We start from the raw sequence: 16146 nt of genomic DNA, 5'->3' as shown, positions 1-16146 counted from the left end.
CTAAATTTCTTGTTTAAACACCTCTTTTTTCCCCCCAGTCTTGCCCCACCCAAAGTAAGCGAAAACTTACAGCTCTGAACTGATTCCATCAAAATAATATATTTGTAAAAAGACAGAACAAATTTGCGTTGTGCTCCTGAAGTGAGTCTTTGAGTTTAATTTAGAACCACAACTGGAATGTCTTAACTAAGCATACACTTCAAGTATCTTACTGTTTGAAGTATCTGTGTCAGGAACATACTTCCAGTATTGTTCACCTTTTGGTAATATTACTGAATGAAGAAATAAATAAGCATAGATCTTAAAATCGTTAAGTATTTTGAAGGGTTTTCTTGTACTGAAATTTTCTAGGAACTGCAATCAAAAGTTTTATTGGCTATGAAAAATTTTGGTAATGTTGTTATTCTCCCTGGTAACAACAAGTTAGGTTAAATCCTAGCCTATGTCTAGTAAATTTGAATGGTTGACCTTTTTATGAAAAATTAATGATACAAGGACAGTGATAATTCATTAATAATTCATTAATATAAGTAAATTGAGTGGGAGTAAAACTGTTAGTTTTAGGTGTTTAAAGCTCAATGTCAACCAACACAGCCATCCTCTTAGATTAAACAGAAACAAACTACAGTCAAAACTGGTAAGTGTCAAGTATCATTTTTTTATAGCTTTCATCTTCAGTATACTGGCTTTATAGTCAACTGAAGATAGACACATAGCTTAATGTAACTATCTTTGAGTTTCTATGAAACCTTGTCTTGAAAAAAGATTACTTCAGCAACTACAGTGATATTACCCTGTGGGTAGAGTATAATAATTTACTTTTTATGCTAACTTGTCCTTTTGAGTCTTCTCGTTATAAAATGTAACACTGTTTCCTTAGGATAGGTATGCAGATTTCTTCCATTGAGAAGAAAACTATAAGATATACATGCAGCTGTGTTACTGCTGCTGGGACTTTTGGCAACAGTATATGCAGCTTCTTAAATATTCAGAAATATAATAACTATGACAGATGTGGGTGGAGTGTGTCCATTTTTGGCAGGGTACCTTTTGAGATGAGTAGTGTGCAGCAGGATAGCATTGCTACTTGTTAACAAGAACTGTGCATGCCTTGGTGTGTGTTTGACATCTGCCCTTCATCAGCCATTGGTATGTTTCTAGGGACAATTCAGTGAGTTTCAAAAAATATTTTGATAAAATAATAAACAGTCTTCTGTGCAAGTGGTGTTTATTGAGCCATGTCCTGTGTCACATGTTCATTGCTGCTTATGTGTCAGTGGATAGAGTTTTTTAATCTCTGTGCACACACGAATAGCCCAAGACTTTTGGTTGCTATTAGAATGCAAGCCTTTTTAATTGCTTTTTTTTTTTGTAAGTTTTTGCATAGAGACCATGCAGTTGAATATCCTACTAAAGGATTACTTTATTTCCTTCTCATAATACGGTATTTATAGTCAAATTTTGTATTACTAAGGTACCGTGGCTGAAAGATATGGAAAAGTAGAAAGCATGCAGGGCAGGTATACTTGCATGGAAGGGATACCTTTTTCCTTTTTTAGATTAAATATATGGCAGCTGTAGTTGTCTTGACACTGTGTTTACCATAAGTAGTTCTTTCAGAGCTGATAAGTTAATGATGTTCAATAAGTTTCTATAAATGACTTTCTAATCTTAATAGTGCTATCACAAAAGAATTAATTTTGAAGTTGTCTCCTACTTTATGACCTTGTTCATTTAAAACAAACACAACCAGCCACACAACATTCCTGCCCCCTCCTTGCCGAAACCTCACTTATACATCAGTAAAGGTAGAATTGCAAGACTCATTAACTTGTTTCTGACAAAACCATTCTTTACTTGTAATATATTAATACAAGCCATTAAGCCAGAGTCTCTTCTGGCAAAAGCAATCATAGCAGATGGCACTTCTTCTCTCTATTAATTTCAGATTGGACATGTACTTTGGCTTGTTAAGTTATGTCATAGTAGTAAAATAACAAGAATCATTCAAGCGAGCATGATGATACTACATTATCTGAAGATGCAGCTATATAAAGAGAGTGCCTTTGAAAGAGGATTTTAATAGAAATTTAAGACTCCATAAGGCGTTCCATTCAAACTAAATAGTGAATGTAATTAAAACAGGAAGGGTGCTTTTATCTAATTTCTTTTCTCTGCAGCTATTGATTTTTATTTATTTATTTATTTACCTACTCTAATGCTACTTCTATTTGCAGTTAACATCTTCCACCAAACCTGGTATTTCCCTGGAGTCCCATTTTGGTCTTTTAATGTATATCAGCACTTTTGGCATGATACTATTGTCTACCTGTTTTAAAGTAAATCAATTAAAGTGCACAGCTGTTCAATTAAAGCATTAGTCAGTATCCTGAGACTTCAGACATTTTGCAAAAATGCTGTGCAGGAGTAGAAAAGACACCTGGTGATGTGAATTACTTTGTGTATGGGTGTGTGTGTGGGTTTTTTAATTTTTTTTTTTTCTAAATTTCTATTACTGTAAAAATAGATTGTTTTCAAATGGAAGAATACTGACAAGAAAGCCAAGAAGTTGCAGTGTGGAGCTGTAGTGTGGGAATAACTTTCTGAAATAAAGTAGGACCTTTTGTGATACAATTTTGACATATGAAAACAGAAGAGTATTTGACTTTGCTTAAATTAACCAAAGTCAAGTGTTGCATGTGTGCTGCATAATAAATAATATCCACCTCTTGACATTTGTTTTTATAATTAAACTGAAATAGTCAAAGACAGTATTTATTTTCATTCTATACATACTAAAAGTTTTTGCCTGTGTTTCTGATAACAGGTAGCGTGTATGCAGCTCATCAATGCCCTTGTTACATCTCCAGATGATCTTGATTTCAGGATACACTTGAGAAACGAGTTTTTACGCTGTGGCCTGAAGAAAATATTGCCCGTAAGTCATTTTTGTATGGGAATTGATCACAGGTAACTGTTTGTGATTGCTGAAGATAATCAAATTGTTTTACTGACAGTAGCAGATGTGAAAGATTGGGGGTGGGGAAGGTCAGACCTGGAAAGGTCTATCAATCCATTCTGCGTAGTTGAAAATTTAGGCTTTCATTAGCTATGTAAACCAGAATGGTAGTTGAGACAAGTCAATATGTTAGGAAATAAATTAGGGTAGTCAGATGTAGTGTAATGAGCTCAAAGCACATGCAGTGAACGTGAGTCTGGCTGTGGAACCAATCTTGGATTAACTTTCTCTGTATATGCCGTTCCTCCTGTTTCCTGTGAAATCTGTTTTTCTTTTATTTGCATTCTGAAAATGCATTTGGGGTTTTTAAGGAAAAAAATCAAAGTGAGTCCATTCTTTTTGAGACTGCATGTCTTTGTGCAGCTGCACAGAAGTATGCCTTTATGGGTAGTTGTGTATGAATATTTGGGACTTAGGGGTAGATTTATAGCTCTTAACCAAGAAACCATCTAGAATATGTATAATTAAGCTACTCAGCAGTTTCTAGCAAAGGATAAGAGAAAGAGTACCTGCTTATATTTGTCTGAAACAGAATTTATACTGCTGTAACTTTTAAGATAAAGTTTTGAACTGCCACCATTTGTCAAGAATAAAAACTTTCAGTTTTTAGCACATTCAGCTTTGAAACCGGTACTGTTGTGCATATGTTGATTTTTCTTAGGGTATGTACTTAGGTTTTATATCATGTACGTACATTAATGTGATCTGCTGTCTTTATTTGCTGTAGAACATCTGAAAGCCTGAAGAATTCTTAGTTTTTTTCATCTCCTGAAATTTAGTTTACACAATCAATGAATGCATAAAAACCTTAAGAACTGGGGGTGAGTTAGGTGCCAAATAAACTGAATTATAATAAATCATGATAGAAAACTTCATAGAGTTACTGACAGCTACACGAGTTCAAAAGTAATTAATATTTAGTGATAACAATCTTTTCTAAAAAGCTATTATGGTGAAATTCTGTCTCTAGTAAGGTTAATTAATATTTCATGTAAGCTGTAATATCAACTAAAATATTCAATACCATCTTGATGTTTGTTTGTTGGTAAGGTATTAATTACAACACACACATTGAGATCAGATCATTAATTCTGCAGGGAATGAATGTCCAAGATAGAGGAGGTTTTTTTGCATTAGAAAGCAACTGTCTTAATGATAAAGCATCTTAAGAAGACTTCATGCTCATATCTGTGCCTAGGGGTAAATTTTCAATAAATTTATAAATGAGAGTATCTTGAACAGAAAACAGTCAGGAGGAGGATCCATGTTTCTCCTTCTTAATCTGTCCAGGTTCACAGTAGCCTTCTCTGGTTCTCAACCATTAGAATTAGTCTGAGTTTCTACAGTTACAACAATTCTAGGTAAATTTTCATTTAAAGCATGAAGTGCATTCACACTAATGGCTTAGAAGCTAGTTTCACTTTTTTGTGATTTGCCTGGTAGGAAGCTAAACTTGTACTTAAGTGTATTAGAGAAATTACTTGTATTTCTTAAAAGAAAAACAACTTTTTTTCCCTCCTCCAAGTACTAATTTCTGGTTTTGTTTTTCTCATTTACCTTGTATGTATATATCAATGCATTATTGCTTTTATGCAATGATCTAGATTAACTTAATAACAGAAGTTGTAAGCATATCTTCTTTACACTTCTTTAGACTTCTTAAGTTCACTTTCATTAATGTTTTAAAATATCCTTATGCTATTTTTTGAAAGAAACTCTGACATTAGCAAGCATAAACTGCTAAGTCCCATTAAGAGAACTCAACTCAATTAGAAGGCTTCATATTTGTTCTGCAGCCCATACCTGCTATATTCACTGATAATTTGCCTTAATTTCTCTCAGCTGTGTAATTATAATAAAACCCAGGCACAGAGTTACAGCTTACTGCTGTTCCAAAGGTTAACGTCTTATATTTTGTCATGATATAATCTTTGAAGGGGGGATTTCTTGCTTTAAAAAAGCGAAAATTAAGATCTACTATGCCTTGAAAAATAGGGCTTGAAAGATAAGGATAATGAAGAGCTTGATATTCAGCTGAAAGTGTTTGATGAGAACAAAGAAGAAGACTTAATTGAACTGTCACATCGTCTCAATGATATCAGAGCTGAAATGGAATATCCTTTATAGAAATGGTGTTACAATTTGTTGCCTTGTTTAATAATGTTATGAAACGTAAGTTAGAATGCTCTACATGCAGTTCATTTGTCACACTGGCATATCTTGTTGGGGACTTTCTCAAGCTGATTTCTTTCCGCTTGTTTTTTCTTAAAAATTTTTTTAGAAAATTAGTCCTTAAATTTGCATGTCAAATGTAAGTTATTGGGAACTGAATTAATTTTTCATCAATAACATCTACTAAGCTAAACTCTGGCTTGTAATACATGAAGATATAAAGTTATACCCATAGAAGATTATACGTTTGAAGGAAAAATGAGTTTTGATAATGAAGTTGGAACAAAGTTTCTAGTAGGTTCTGAAGCACTTAAGGTGGTGCATGTCTTCTCTAGTTGTGAAGAAGCAGGAAATTTAAAGTTATGTAAGTTCAGAACAGTTGCTTGCAGTTTAAGAGTAGTAGCTGATACTTTAGAAGCAGTGGAAGATTTATGCAACCAATGAGAGGAATATAAAATCACTAACAAATAATGTTGCATTACAGAACAGGTAATTACAGGTAATTTTCTTCTTTTGAGAATATAAATGATTGACTAGTGTGTCTTTGCCAATAGCCTGGCTTACTTCAGAATGAAAATGAAAGTTTTGTGTGAAATATGTTTACAGGAGTCTGTAATAAGTATGTAGTAGAATTTTTCTGAGTAGTAATGAAATGTCTTAATTGTTAAACAGGGGCAGTTTCTGTGGATAATGTTAGTGGAAAAAGGATATTTGCTAATAAGGATAGTAGTTCAGGGCGTTGAACAATATGAACAGTATCTAGGGAACTAGGGGTAGGTGTTGTGTTGTGGATTGGTTTTTTGGTTTGTTTTTTGTTTTGTTTGGGTGTGGGATGTGGGGTTTTTTGTTTGCTGTTTAGGTGTGTTGTGGTGTTTTTTGTTGGTGTTTTTTTTTTTTAAAGTCCTTGTATTTCTTTAACAACGTTTGCACTGATGTGAATGAAGTATTTCATCTGCTGTATAATATGTTGAAAGACACTTCTTCTGAAAATTACTTCCTGTCAATTCTCCAACATTTCCTTCTCATTAGGAGTGATTATTATATCCGGTAAGTGTCAGCTCTTAGGTTTGACTTTTTTTGGAGGGGATGGGGGAAAGAATAGAAACCAAGACCCTAGTAAACTGAGTAGCTCATAATTGTACATGAATAGTTGTGCTGTAACTGATGTGTTATTTGTCTTTCTCCTCAATGTTAATACTGAAGATACCTTGTTAAATATAATGATGCTTATTTCAAAGACTTGAACCTTATTCTAACACTCTCATCCCAAAATCTCTTAACTCGTTGAGTACTTTTTCCTTCATTCAAGTTTCATAGGTTCGTGACTTCAAAGAACTGGAAAGTTAATTGTATAACTAGTAATTGAAAATACTTCCCAAGTGTCTTGTACTTTCTATTTTCAATGTAAGCTTCTCTTATGTGCACCTCATAGTGTCTTAGCAGTGTCAAAGCACCACATGTAAAATCTTGTTTTAAGAAGTAATTCTTTTGTTGTAATGGGATGATAAAAACAATTTATATGCAAGTGATAAAATTAAGCAAAATGTAGCTGGAGAAATCTTCGATTTTTATATTTTTTTTTTTTTTAATTTTAAAGTTTGGAATATCATCATTTTAAATTTGAGGTTTTCCGACTTTGAGAGCTCAATGATATGTGAAACTGAGATGTAATACCTTGTACTGGTAAGAACTAGTAATTTAGAGCACAGAATCCCCTAATCTTAGAGGTTCCTGATGTTGTTTTGTAGAGATGTATATCAAACAATTAGTAACTCATTTTCTAAGTAATTGAATACTGGTACTATTGCCAATGATAGAATTTGCTGTGTTGCGAATGTGCTAAATAATTCTAGTAAGTTATATTGAAAATAGTATAGGCATTGTTTATTGATTACTGTCTGGCAAAGGATAAATGAAAAGTGCACAATATTTTGTGGGGTCTTGAACTACTTCAGATATGCTTCTGAGAATCTGACAGCAGTGCTTTAGTAGCCCGAATACAAGTAAGTCCTTTAACTTGATTGTTTTACTGACAATTTTGTAATTCATATATTAAGAGTTGAAGTTTCCTCTTTTCCCCCCCCCCCTCCATCTTCTGTAAATGATTGTTCATGATCGTCTTATCTTCTAAAATGTGTTCTTTTTTAGACCTCAGTATTACAAGATAATAGAAGAATGTGTATCACAGATAGTATTGCACTCCAGTGGCGTGGACCCAGATTTTAAATGTAGAGGAAGAATGGACGTGGATTTTACTCATCTTATTGGTCTGTATACTATAAGCAGTTCTACCTTGTTTTACTGAAGTGAATGTTCTTTGTATTCTTCTGTCTAGACTTAAATTGACTGTGTGAAAATTTTTTAGTTTTCTGGAAGTAGATGTACTTGTGGAGAAGGCCAGATCAAACTCTGCAGCCTTTAATAAAATGACACTGAAGTTTGCTTCCCCAAATTTTTCTTGACTTGTATCTGAATATGATAGTCCTAATAATTAAAAATTGCTCGTTTATAAATTCTGTGAATTTCAGGTCTGTTAGAAATTTCAAAATGTACATTAGCAATAATTGATAGTGGATTTATAATTGTTATATGGTTCATTCTAAGAATATTTTCTTTAATATTTTCCAAGTATTTAAGGTTAGTTTAAGATAAATTAATCAGTTAAAGCATTGAGAGGCTGTGGATCTTCATATCATGTGGGAAAGAAGCAGCTGAATAAATACTATATGATGTAAATGGCAGTTATCAGCATTTAGAGGTGGTGTTTTATGCTTTTATTAAGATTTCTAAGGTAGATTGTATTCATGAAATACAAGGACATCTCTGGACTAAATATTTCATAGGGGGAAGCAATTGCTCTTGGAGAACACATTCTTTTGGGAAAATGGTTTTTTTGGTGATGTGACAAAAGAAACAAAGGAAGGGTTTTGTACAGGTTGACTTGGCAGGGGTGGTGGAGGAGGAGAAAATTGCTTTCTAAAAGGTATCCTGCATATCTAAGAAGTATTTCTGCATTTTCCTGTTCACTTAAGAATCTAGGAATGTGACCACTTGATCCTACCTCACTGTGTCTTCTGTTTCCATTGACCTACTAGTTTTAGTGATAACTGGTTTGTCTTTCCATGCCAGATCCTACCTATAATATATAGTTACCTGTGTTTACCTCTCTTATAAAATACTTAGAGTTTTACACTGCATGAAAATAGAAGTGCTTTGTATTATTGAGTGAAGAAATCTGTGCTTCACAGTCTGTCCAAATTCTTCTTGCCTAAGAAATAATTTTACTGAAATAAGGAAATGCTTGATTTTGCATTCCTAATCTGGAAAGGAGGCTTTCTGATTTGAAACCTCAGAAGTAACTATTACTTCATAATAGTGTAAAAATCCTTTATTCATTCAAATTTAGTGGTAGATTGATATAAAAGAGAAGGGCATGCAAACTCAGATCTGTCAGACACAGAAAAACTATAATGATTCACCTTCCTTGGTCATGTCTCCTTAACACTTTTTTTTATATTTATAGATTTTGCCCATCAAAATAATTCACCAAATGTTTGGTCAGAGCAATCTATTAATTAATTGTATTTTTTATTTTGCTTTTGTGTCATGGGGTCATAGAGTAATTATGATTGGAAGGCACCTCAGAGCTTTGATACATTTTACCTGACTTATGTTGTATTTTATTTAAATTCCAGATGCATGTGCAGACAAAGCTAAAGTAGAAGAAAGTGAAAAGAAAGCAGCAGAATTTTCCAGAAAGGTAAGGCCTAATCATCACTCTTCTTAAGGTATGGAACAGAAGCCTGACAGGAACACTGCAGGCTTGTTTCATGGTAGAAGTTTAGTGAAAACTGGAAAATAGTGTATCTTACATGCAGGATGTTCTTACATTTAATAGCTCTCTGGGTTTGGGGTTTTTCTTGACTGTTTAGGCACAGTGATGCTAACATTAAAATACTGCTTTATTTCCCTATAATGCCTATAGTAAATTATTATGTTATGATGGAGAGTATTTTATTTTGTTATTATTCACATTTAGGAATCTTACAGTGCATTTTGGAACCTGTTTTGGTAACAGATTTATTATTCTGGTTCAGTACTCTTTTATTAGGAACTTGATAAGTCCTATTTTGGTGATGAGCAGTTTTCATTTATTACTAGATATAGGAGAGGTTAGATATTTAAAACTATTTTGGTGGGAAGAGTTCCAGCTTGGTATATTTCTTGTAGTAATTTTTTTTGGAGGGGGAGGTGTGTTTTTAAAGCAATTGACACTTCTGCTTTATCACTATCGCTGTTTGTGCTGAAAGTATCTTGCTACAACATGTTTTCTCAAGTTACTTCAATCTGTATTTCTTAGATTATGTTAATGGCTAATTTGTTAATCTCAGCTCATCACATCCTGTCTAAGGATATGAAATGCTGAATGTGCTATATTATCTGCAATAGTACTAAAGTTCATATACCATATTGTTGTGTATTAAACACATTAAAAATCTTGATGTTGGGTCTGGTCCGGGAAGCCTTTTGCAGGCCCAAAGGCAGTACGTGTTCTTGATCACAATGATTACAAATTTCAAATGAAGACTTGAATTATGTCACTAATTTTTTCTCTTCGATATTAAATGTGGAGGCATTTTAAGAGGAGCTATGGTGTGTTTATAGAAAGCAAATTGTTGTGATGCTTTCCTGGCAGAGTTCTTCATTATAATGTACTTTGTTAGTGGCAGTCAACACATGTTGGTCCTAGTGATAAGTTGCTTTGCCCTATGGAAGAATGAATTACAGAAGCTTTGAAAGATGCCGATAATCTCTTAAGCCTAGCAAACAGTAGCCGGATGAAAATACGCACCAAATTTCTCACAGTCATGGTGTAAACTGGACTTCTATTTTAAATGGGAACATCAAGACTAAAGGGATGACTGACTTATCTGGGTACCTCCTTTCTTAAATTATTTTACAGATGATACTGGTGAAGCTGCACACATCTCTTTTCAGATTTAAGCTTGCTGTGTGAGATATTTTCTCTAGTTTAGTTTGAGAAGTGTGCAGTGTTCTGTCGGGGTGGGACCCTGTTGAGCTTTCAGCAGTACTAAATAGCTGGATCTGAGTGGTTGTGTGTCATGACCGATGGAACAAATTATGTGGTACTAGAAGAACACATATGGGAAAAAATGCCTTTTTAAAAAAAAAAGTTAAAAGTACATCTATTGCTCTAGTTGTGATACTGTTCAAAGAATTCCTGAAAGTATAGTATCTAGTCTGGACATAAATGGACAAACACTTATGTGTTGGTTAATCGTTAACAGTTTGATGAAGAGTTCACAGCTCGACAAGAGGCACAAGCAGAGCTTCAGAAACGAGAAGAGAAAATCAAAGAACTTGAAACAGAAATCAAACAGCTACGAACCCAGGTAATAAAACTAAATCACAGTTGATTTTTTTTCTTTTTTTTTTTAATAATTCAAAAGAAATTACCCAGGAATGTATTCTCTGTAGAGTTTAAAATGTATGAACTTAGTTATATTGGTTTAATTCTAAGCCAGCATAAACCACTAAGGATAGTTAGTGGAAGTAATATTTGTCTCAAATAATAGTATATTCAACATCTGTCACAGATATTTGCTTTACTGAGGAAAAAATTTCCGTAGGCTATGAAAACTTTGAATCCAGCCTGAGTTGTTTTTTTTCTCCAAGTACTTGTTTATGCTTTAACATTACTACTTCTGTATGTTTCACAGAAAGTGTTTGTTTAGGAAGACTTTTTACTTGAATTGCAAAGGTGGAAATCATGATACCTATGCTTGCACAATATACATAGCTTTTAGCATGTGCACGCAACAGATAATTTTTTTTTGAACTCTGGATATCTGACTGTAGCCATTTCTAAAATAAATATTACGTTAACTTTACAGAGTCCCATAGGTATATGTAACAAAAAATGCAAGACCTTATGGAAATGAAGGTGATACTTAATTTCAACAAAGCTGATTTCACTTGCATTCATTTCCTCATGAATTTTGCTCAGAAGCACCAAAACTGTATCTCCAAGTGATCTGTCCAGGATCACTAGTGAAGCAGAGAGGACAAGAAATGCTGCATGTTGAGCGCTTACAACATCTCTTGGGTTTCTTTTGTTTAATGACAATGAATTGGGTTTCAGACAGGTCTTTTATACCTTTTAGGAACCAGCATGGTTTGATGGTCAAACCAATGATTGATTTTTTATTTATTTATTTTTTTTTTTTTTTTTTTTTTTGGTCTCAGCCTGGCTTATTTCCTACTCCTTCAATGCTTGGCAAGGTTTGCGTGTTGCCTTCTTTTCCTCATTGTGGGTATCTTAATGCCTATGGTCTCACTTCCTATTTGGAGAATAAGAGGAAGAATCGCATGTGATGTGCTATAACCTGGTTGCCATCATCCTACTTTCAGGATGCTGGTCTTTTGCTGACAGGTTGTCTGTGCTATAGCCTTACCAGAGCACCAGCCTTCACATCTTAATGTAAGAATGTTACGTTGCATTTAACAGTTGGGTTGCTGTTCACTGTGTCCTTTGCTATCAATACAAGGCATTCTTGTAACCTGTGGTGCCTTATGGTTTCTTATTTTTTTTTCAGACAGACACTTCTGTTCATACTTCATTCTTGCCAGTTTTAATGTTTGTTACAAATATCTGCAAGACAATGTTACACTGAAATGTCACAGTCTGTTTTAATGAGTTCACCAATTGTTGCATTACAACTTGTGTAGTAGTTTGTGGGCCAAAGAAACACATGCCTTGTGCAAAGCCAAAAATTTATTTTTAGTCTAATTGATTATTAACCCTGTTATATTGATTCTAACACTGTTCAGATTATCCAGACATTATGGCTCATTGACAATAATGGTACAATTAGAAGTCATACACATTAATTTTCTAGTATCTATGCCTTTTCTATGTAGTATTATGCTCCCCATACAGTATATTGTGGCACTTACTTTTAGACTCACCCAGATTTTTCTCTGATTTTTTTTTTTTTTTTTTTTTTGGGAGACAAGCTTGCTTCCTTTAAACTAGAAACAGTAAACAATTGCATAGGGAAATAGTATGCAGATCAGATTAAATGAACAGCCTATATTACATAATGATTTTGTAATAAAAAATTAGTAGACGAAATAGAATTTGAGCTTATGTGGTGGTTTGTACATAGATCCTGATGCTGCTTTTTAACAGATAGTTCTAAAGGACAAAAATCTCTGAGGAATTCGTACTAGGCTAGGATCATGTTATCACTGCAGAAACCTCTGTAATGGTTTAACATGCTGTTTCTCTTCATTGTTCCTTTTACAAGTTATTAGAATGGGTAGTGAAATTGCTGCTCTTATCACTGCAGAGACAACTGCAGATAGATTTAAAGGAAAGCATGATTGTTTTGTGCTTCCCCCTGCCTCCCCCAAACAAGATGTCACAATAATTATGAACAACTGTGGTCCTAACTAACCTCTTGCACTGCAATAGCCGCTTCAGTGATTTCTGTGGAAAATTCTCCACCAGCAGATTAGTGTTGTTAAAATTCAGTGTGGTTACTACCATCCCTGATGCCCCAGCTTGCCAGGATATCCTAAGTGGGATAAATGTTTTGTGCTTTGGTAAGAAATAAAATGCTGTTCTGTTCACTTAAATGTTACTGCTACTATTAAATTTTCTTTAAAATGGAAACAATTTGTTTTTATAAAAATGCTAGGTTATTCAGTTTACTTGGCAGTTTTATGGTACATGGCATAATCTGTTGTTATTGCTTCTCATTTAAATAGGAGAATGGTTGAATTTCTCACTTTCTTGAGGTACAGTTGAGTACAAGGCCTCCTAATTGGTTCAGCTTCATATTAAACCTCCTCTGCACCCTGATGAAAAGAGTTCCCCTTTTATATTTCAGGGTCCAGGCCTGACAGGTCAACTGACAGAAGTAGCACCGTTACCTCCAACCCTACCAAGTGAGAATGCACCACCTCCTCCGCCACCTCCGCTACCTGGTGGAGCAATAATACCTCCACCACCTCCCCTACCTGGTGGAGCAGCAATACCTCCACCGCCTCCATTGCCTGGTGGAGCAGTAATACCTCCACCGCCTCCGCTGCCTGGTGGAGCACCAATACCTCCACCGCCTCCGCTGCCTGGTGGAGCACCAATACCTCCACCGCCTCCGCTGCCTGGTGGAGCACCAATACCTCCACCGCCTCCGCTGCCTGGTGGAGCACCAATACCTCCACCGCCTCCGCTACCTGGTGGAGCACCAATACCTCCACCGCCTCCACTGCCTGGTGGAGCAGTACCTCCTCCACCTCCTCCTCTACCTGGTGGAGCAGTACCTCCTCCACCTCCTCCGCTACCTGGTGGAGCACCACTTCCTCCACCACCGCCTTTTGGTGGGCCTCCAATGCCACCAGGTCTTGGAGGTGTTCCTTTTGCTCCCTTTCCGGTGATACCAGCGTTACCACATGGGATGAAGGAGAAGAAAAAGTATAAGCTGGAAGTCTCAATGAAGAGAATCAACTGGTCAAAGGTATTACAATGTTTGTTTTTATTCCCATTGATGAAAAGTGGCTTTTGAGGAAGAAGGTGGTAATGTGCTGGGGTTTATATTAGATTGTTAATAGTACTCATGTTTGGGGAATTCGATCCGGTCCTGATCCCAAATGTTTTTGATGGAGTGATTGTGATTCAGTTGGTTTTCAAAGACACCTGATGTTATGGGCTAAGCTCCATGTGCTTAATGCTGCCAAGAGTCCATAACACCCCATATTATAGGGATACCTGTAGCTAACAGTTCTCAAAATTTTGGCTGATTTTGTACAGAAATAAGTTCTACATGTTTTCAGCTGTGATTGATATTTGACTTACTTAGTGAACACTTCAGAGGTAAAATGTCTTGTTTAAAGCATGTTTAATTTAACAAACAATTGAAATGTTTACTTTATAAATCATGTTACTACTTTTTGCAGCAAAATTGAGTTAGTTAAAGTATTGGTGGGTTTTAGGATAGAGGAAATGAATCTTGAAGCAGACAATTGAGTGGAAAACTGTTGGGAAGACTGCATTTTAGGAACTTTGACAATCTGGCAGGTGACAGAAAGAAGTATCTTGAGTCAAGGGATAGCTACAGCTGTTTGTTTAATAGATGTGTGAGAAATAAGAAAGAATGTTGAGAAAGGAGATGTGTTAAGAGGTTTTACTTGAGTCTCTGGGTATAAATTGCAATACAACTTGGTATGAATGGGCATACAGTATTTTGGAAGACAATGCAAAGCATAACTCTAGTTTTGCCTTCTCTGGGTTAAGCAAGCAGTGGGAGCCACAAATTATGTGGTTTATGAGGGGTTTTTTTCTTGCTTTTTTGAGGACAGGTTGGAAGTGGATCAGGCTTACAGAGACTGTAATTTTTGTCTTAGATACCTTCTTGACAGAACAGTTCATGATTGTTCTGGTTATGCATTCCATTAATTTATTTTAAAAATGAACTATGAGTGAAACTACTGTGGTGGCAATTCATAGGATCATCTAGCTTCATTTTAAAAGCCTTCCATGAAACTTAAAAATTTGGCTAGCTTAAAAAGAGAAGGGTGGGAAAGCATTGGCAAAACAGTTTTTCCTAATTAAAAGAATTAACTCTATACTTACTGCAACAGTAAGTGTACAGACTTAAACTACTGAAATTTTCTGTTTAAGGGCAGATTTCCTGATGTGAGGTTAGGAATTATATTAAGATCAATCCTCTGAACAAACACAGAAATTTACTGTAAATTAAAGCATCTAATTAAGAAATTAATCCCGTTATTTCGTGTTCACATTTCTTTTGTTTTTGTGATATGTTTTGGAAGTTTGAAAGGAAATTTGACTTTCATTGTCTTACCTGTCTGTCAATGATAGTTGTACTACAAAGCTCACTGGTTTTCTTTCTCTGAGAAAGGCAGGTGTTTACCCTGTTAAGACAGTTGCAAAACTGATCAGAAGCTTCTAAAGGCAGTGGTGTTATTAGACATTAGTTTTTATTGTAAGCATTGAAGACATTTTTACTAGAGTGAATATTTAGCTATCTGCTGTGTAAAATTATTACTGCTTTTAATTTAGCAATATGTGGTTTAATATTAAACTTGAGTTAAAGCTATGGCTCTTAGAGTTATGAAGCTGATGTTCCTCCCCTCCTCTTTACAAACAAATACAGTTGATACTGTATACTACAATGAATTTTAAAATGAGATTCCTGTTGACAGAATTTTGCGTTGGGTGTTTGACAGATGAGTATCTCAGGAAGCTAACTTAGTTCAGTACAAAAATCTTTTAAAAAGGTCTATGGGTTGCACATCACTGAGTGATAGATTTCTTCCCATGAGAGCAGAGAATGTGCGCTAAGCTCAGTGGATTTATGTGATGGCAGCAGGAGATGACAGTAGGTGACTGCTGTGTTTCTCTTTTGGCCTTGTCCTGAGGCTGGATCTGAGAGGACACACATCTGTGACTCCTCTGAGGTATGTGGAGTATGAGCGGTGGGTGACTACTCACTGAATTTCATAGCTCTGCAGAGAGTTTGCTTGTATTGTTGGTCTATCAAATGAGTGAAAAACTGGGACATCCCAAATAAGACGGGGCATCATTCTATTGGGTGTCATGAACATGAATTGTGGCTTTGCATTAAGTTGCATATGTGTATCCAAACTATTAGAAATAGTTTTAAAGCAGTTTTCAAGCGTAGATAACAGCATGTTGTCTCACATCGAAACCTTCGAAGGTCGTGATGTCTACTGTAGTTGTAAGTTCAGAGAATGCTGGTATCTGTGCTACAGTGGTACCTGTAGGTTATTAATCTGGGGTGTTTGTTGGTCGTTTCATATCAGTGATGTGCTGGAGCAGGGTTGTGGCCACTGGGAGGAGCTTTGGGGCTGCTCGAGTGGGATGTTTAGGCACCATTAACTTCCAG

At 35.3% G+C, this 16146-nt stretch overlaps 1 protein-coding gene across 2 annotated transcripts in view; it reads left to right on the top strand.

The window, feature by feature from the left end:
* DIAPH2 (diaphanous related formin 2) overlaps positions 1-16146 on the top strand; it is a 247805-nt gene that overhangs the window by 38398 nt on the left and 193261 nt on the right. For both annotated transcript variants that reach the window (XR_012624543.1, XM_074834780.1), the window contains exons 11-17: positions 2832-2938; positions 5015-5133; positions 6122-6238; positions 7340-7458; positions 8887-8951; positions 10501-10605; positions 13108-13734. Coding sequence is in view for 1 of the 2 variants with exons in the window: in XM_074834780.1 (XP_074690881.1) it covers positions 2832-2938; positions 5015-5133; positions 6122-6238; positions 7340-7458; positions 8887-8951; positions 10501-10605; positions 13108-13734 (1259 nt within the window). In the remaining variant the exon portion in view is untranslated. The remainder of the gene's footprint in view (positions 1-2831; positions 2939-5014; positions 5134-6121; positions 6239-7339; positions 7459-8886; positions 8952-10500; positions 10606-13107; positions 13735-16146) is intronic.

Source organism: Strix aluco, chromosome 10, assembly GCF_031877795.1.
Source record: "Strix aluco isolate bStrAlu1 chromosome 10, bStrAlu1.hap1, whole genome shotgun sequence".
Taxonomy (NCBI): Eukaryota; Metazoa; Chordata; class Aves; order Strigiformes; family Strigidae; genus Strix; species Strix aluco.
Note: the sequence above shows the minus strand (reverse complement) of the source record. Positions and strands in the feature narration are given on the sequence as shown.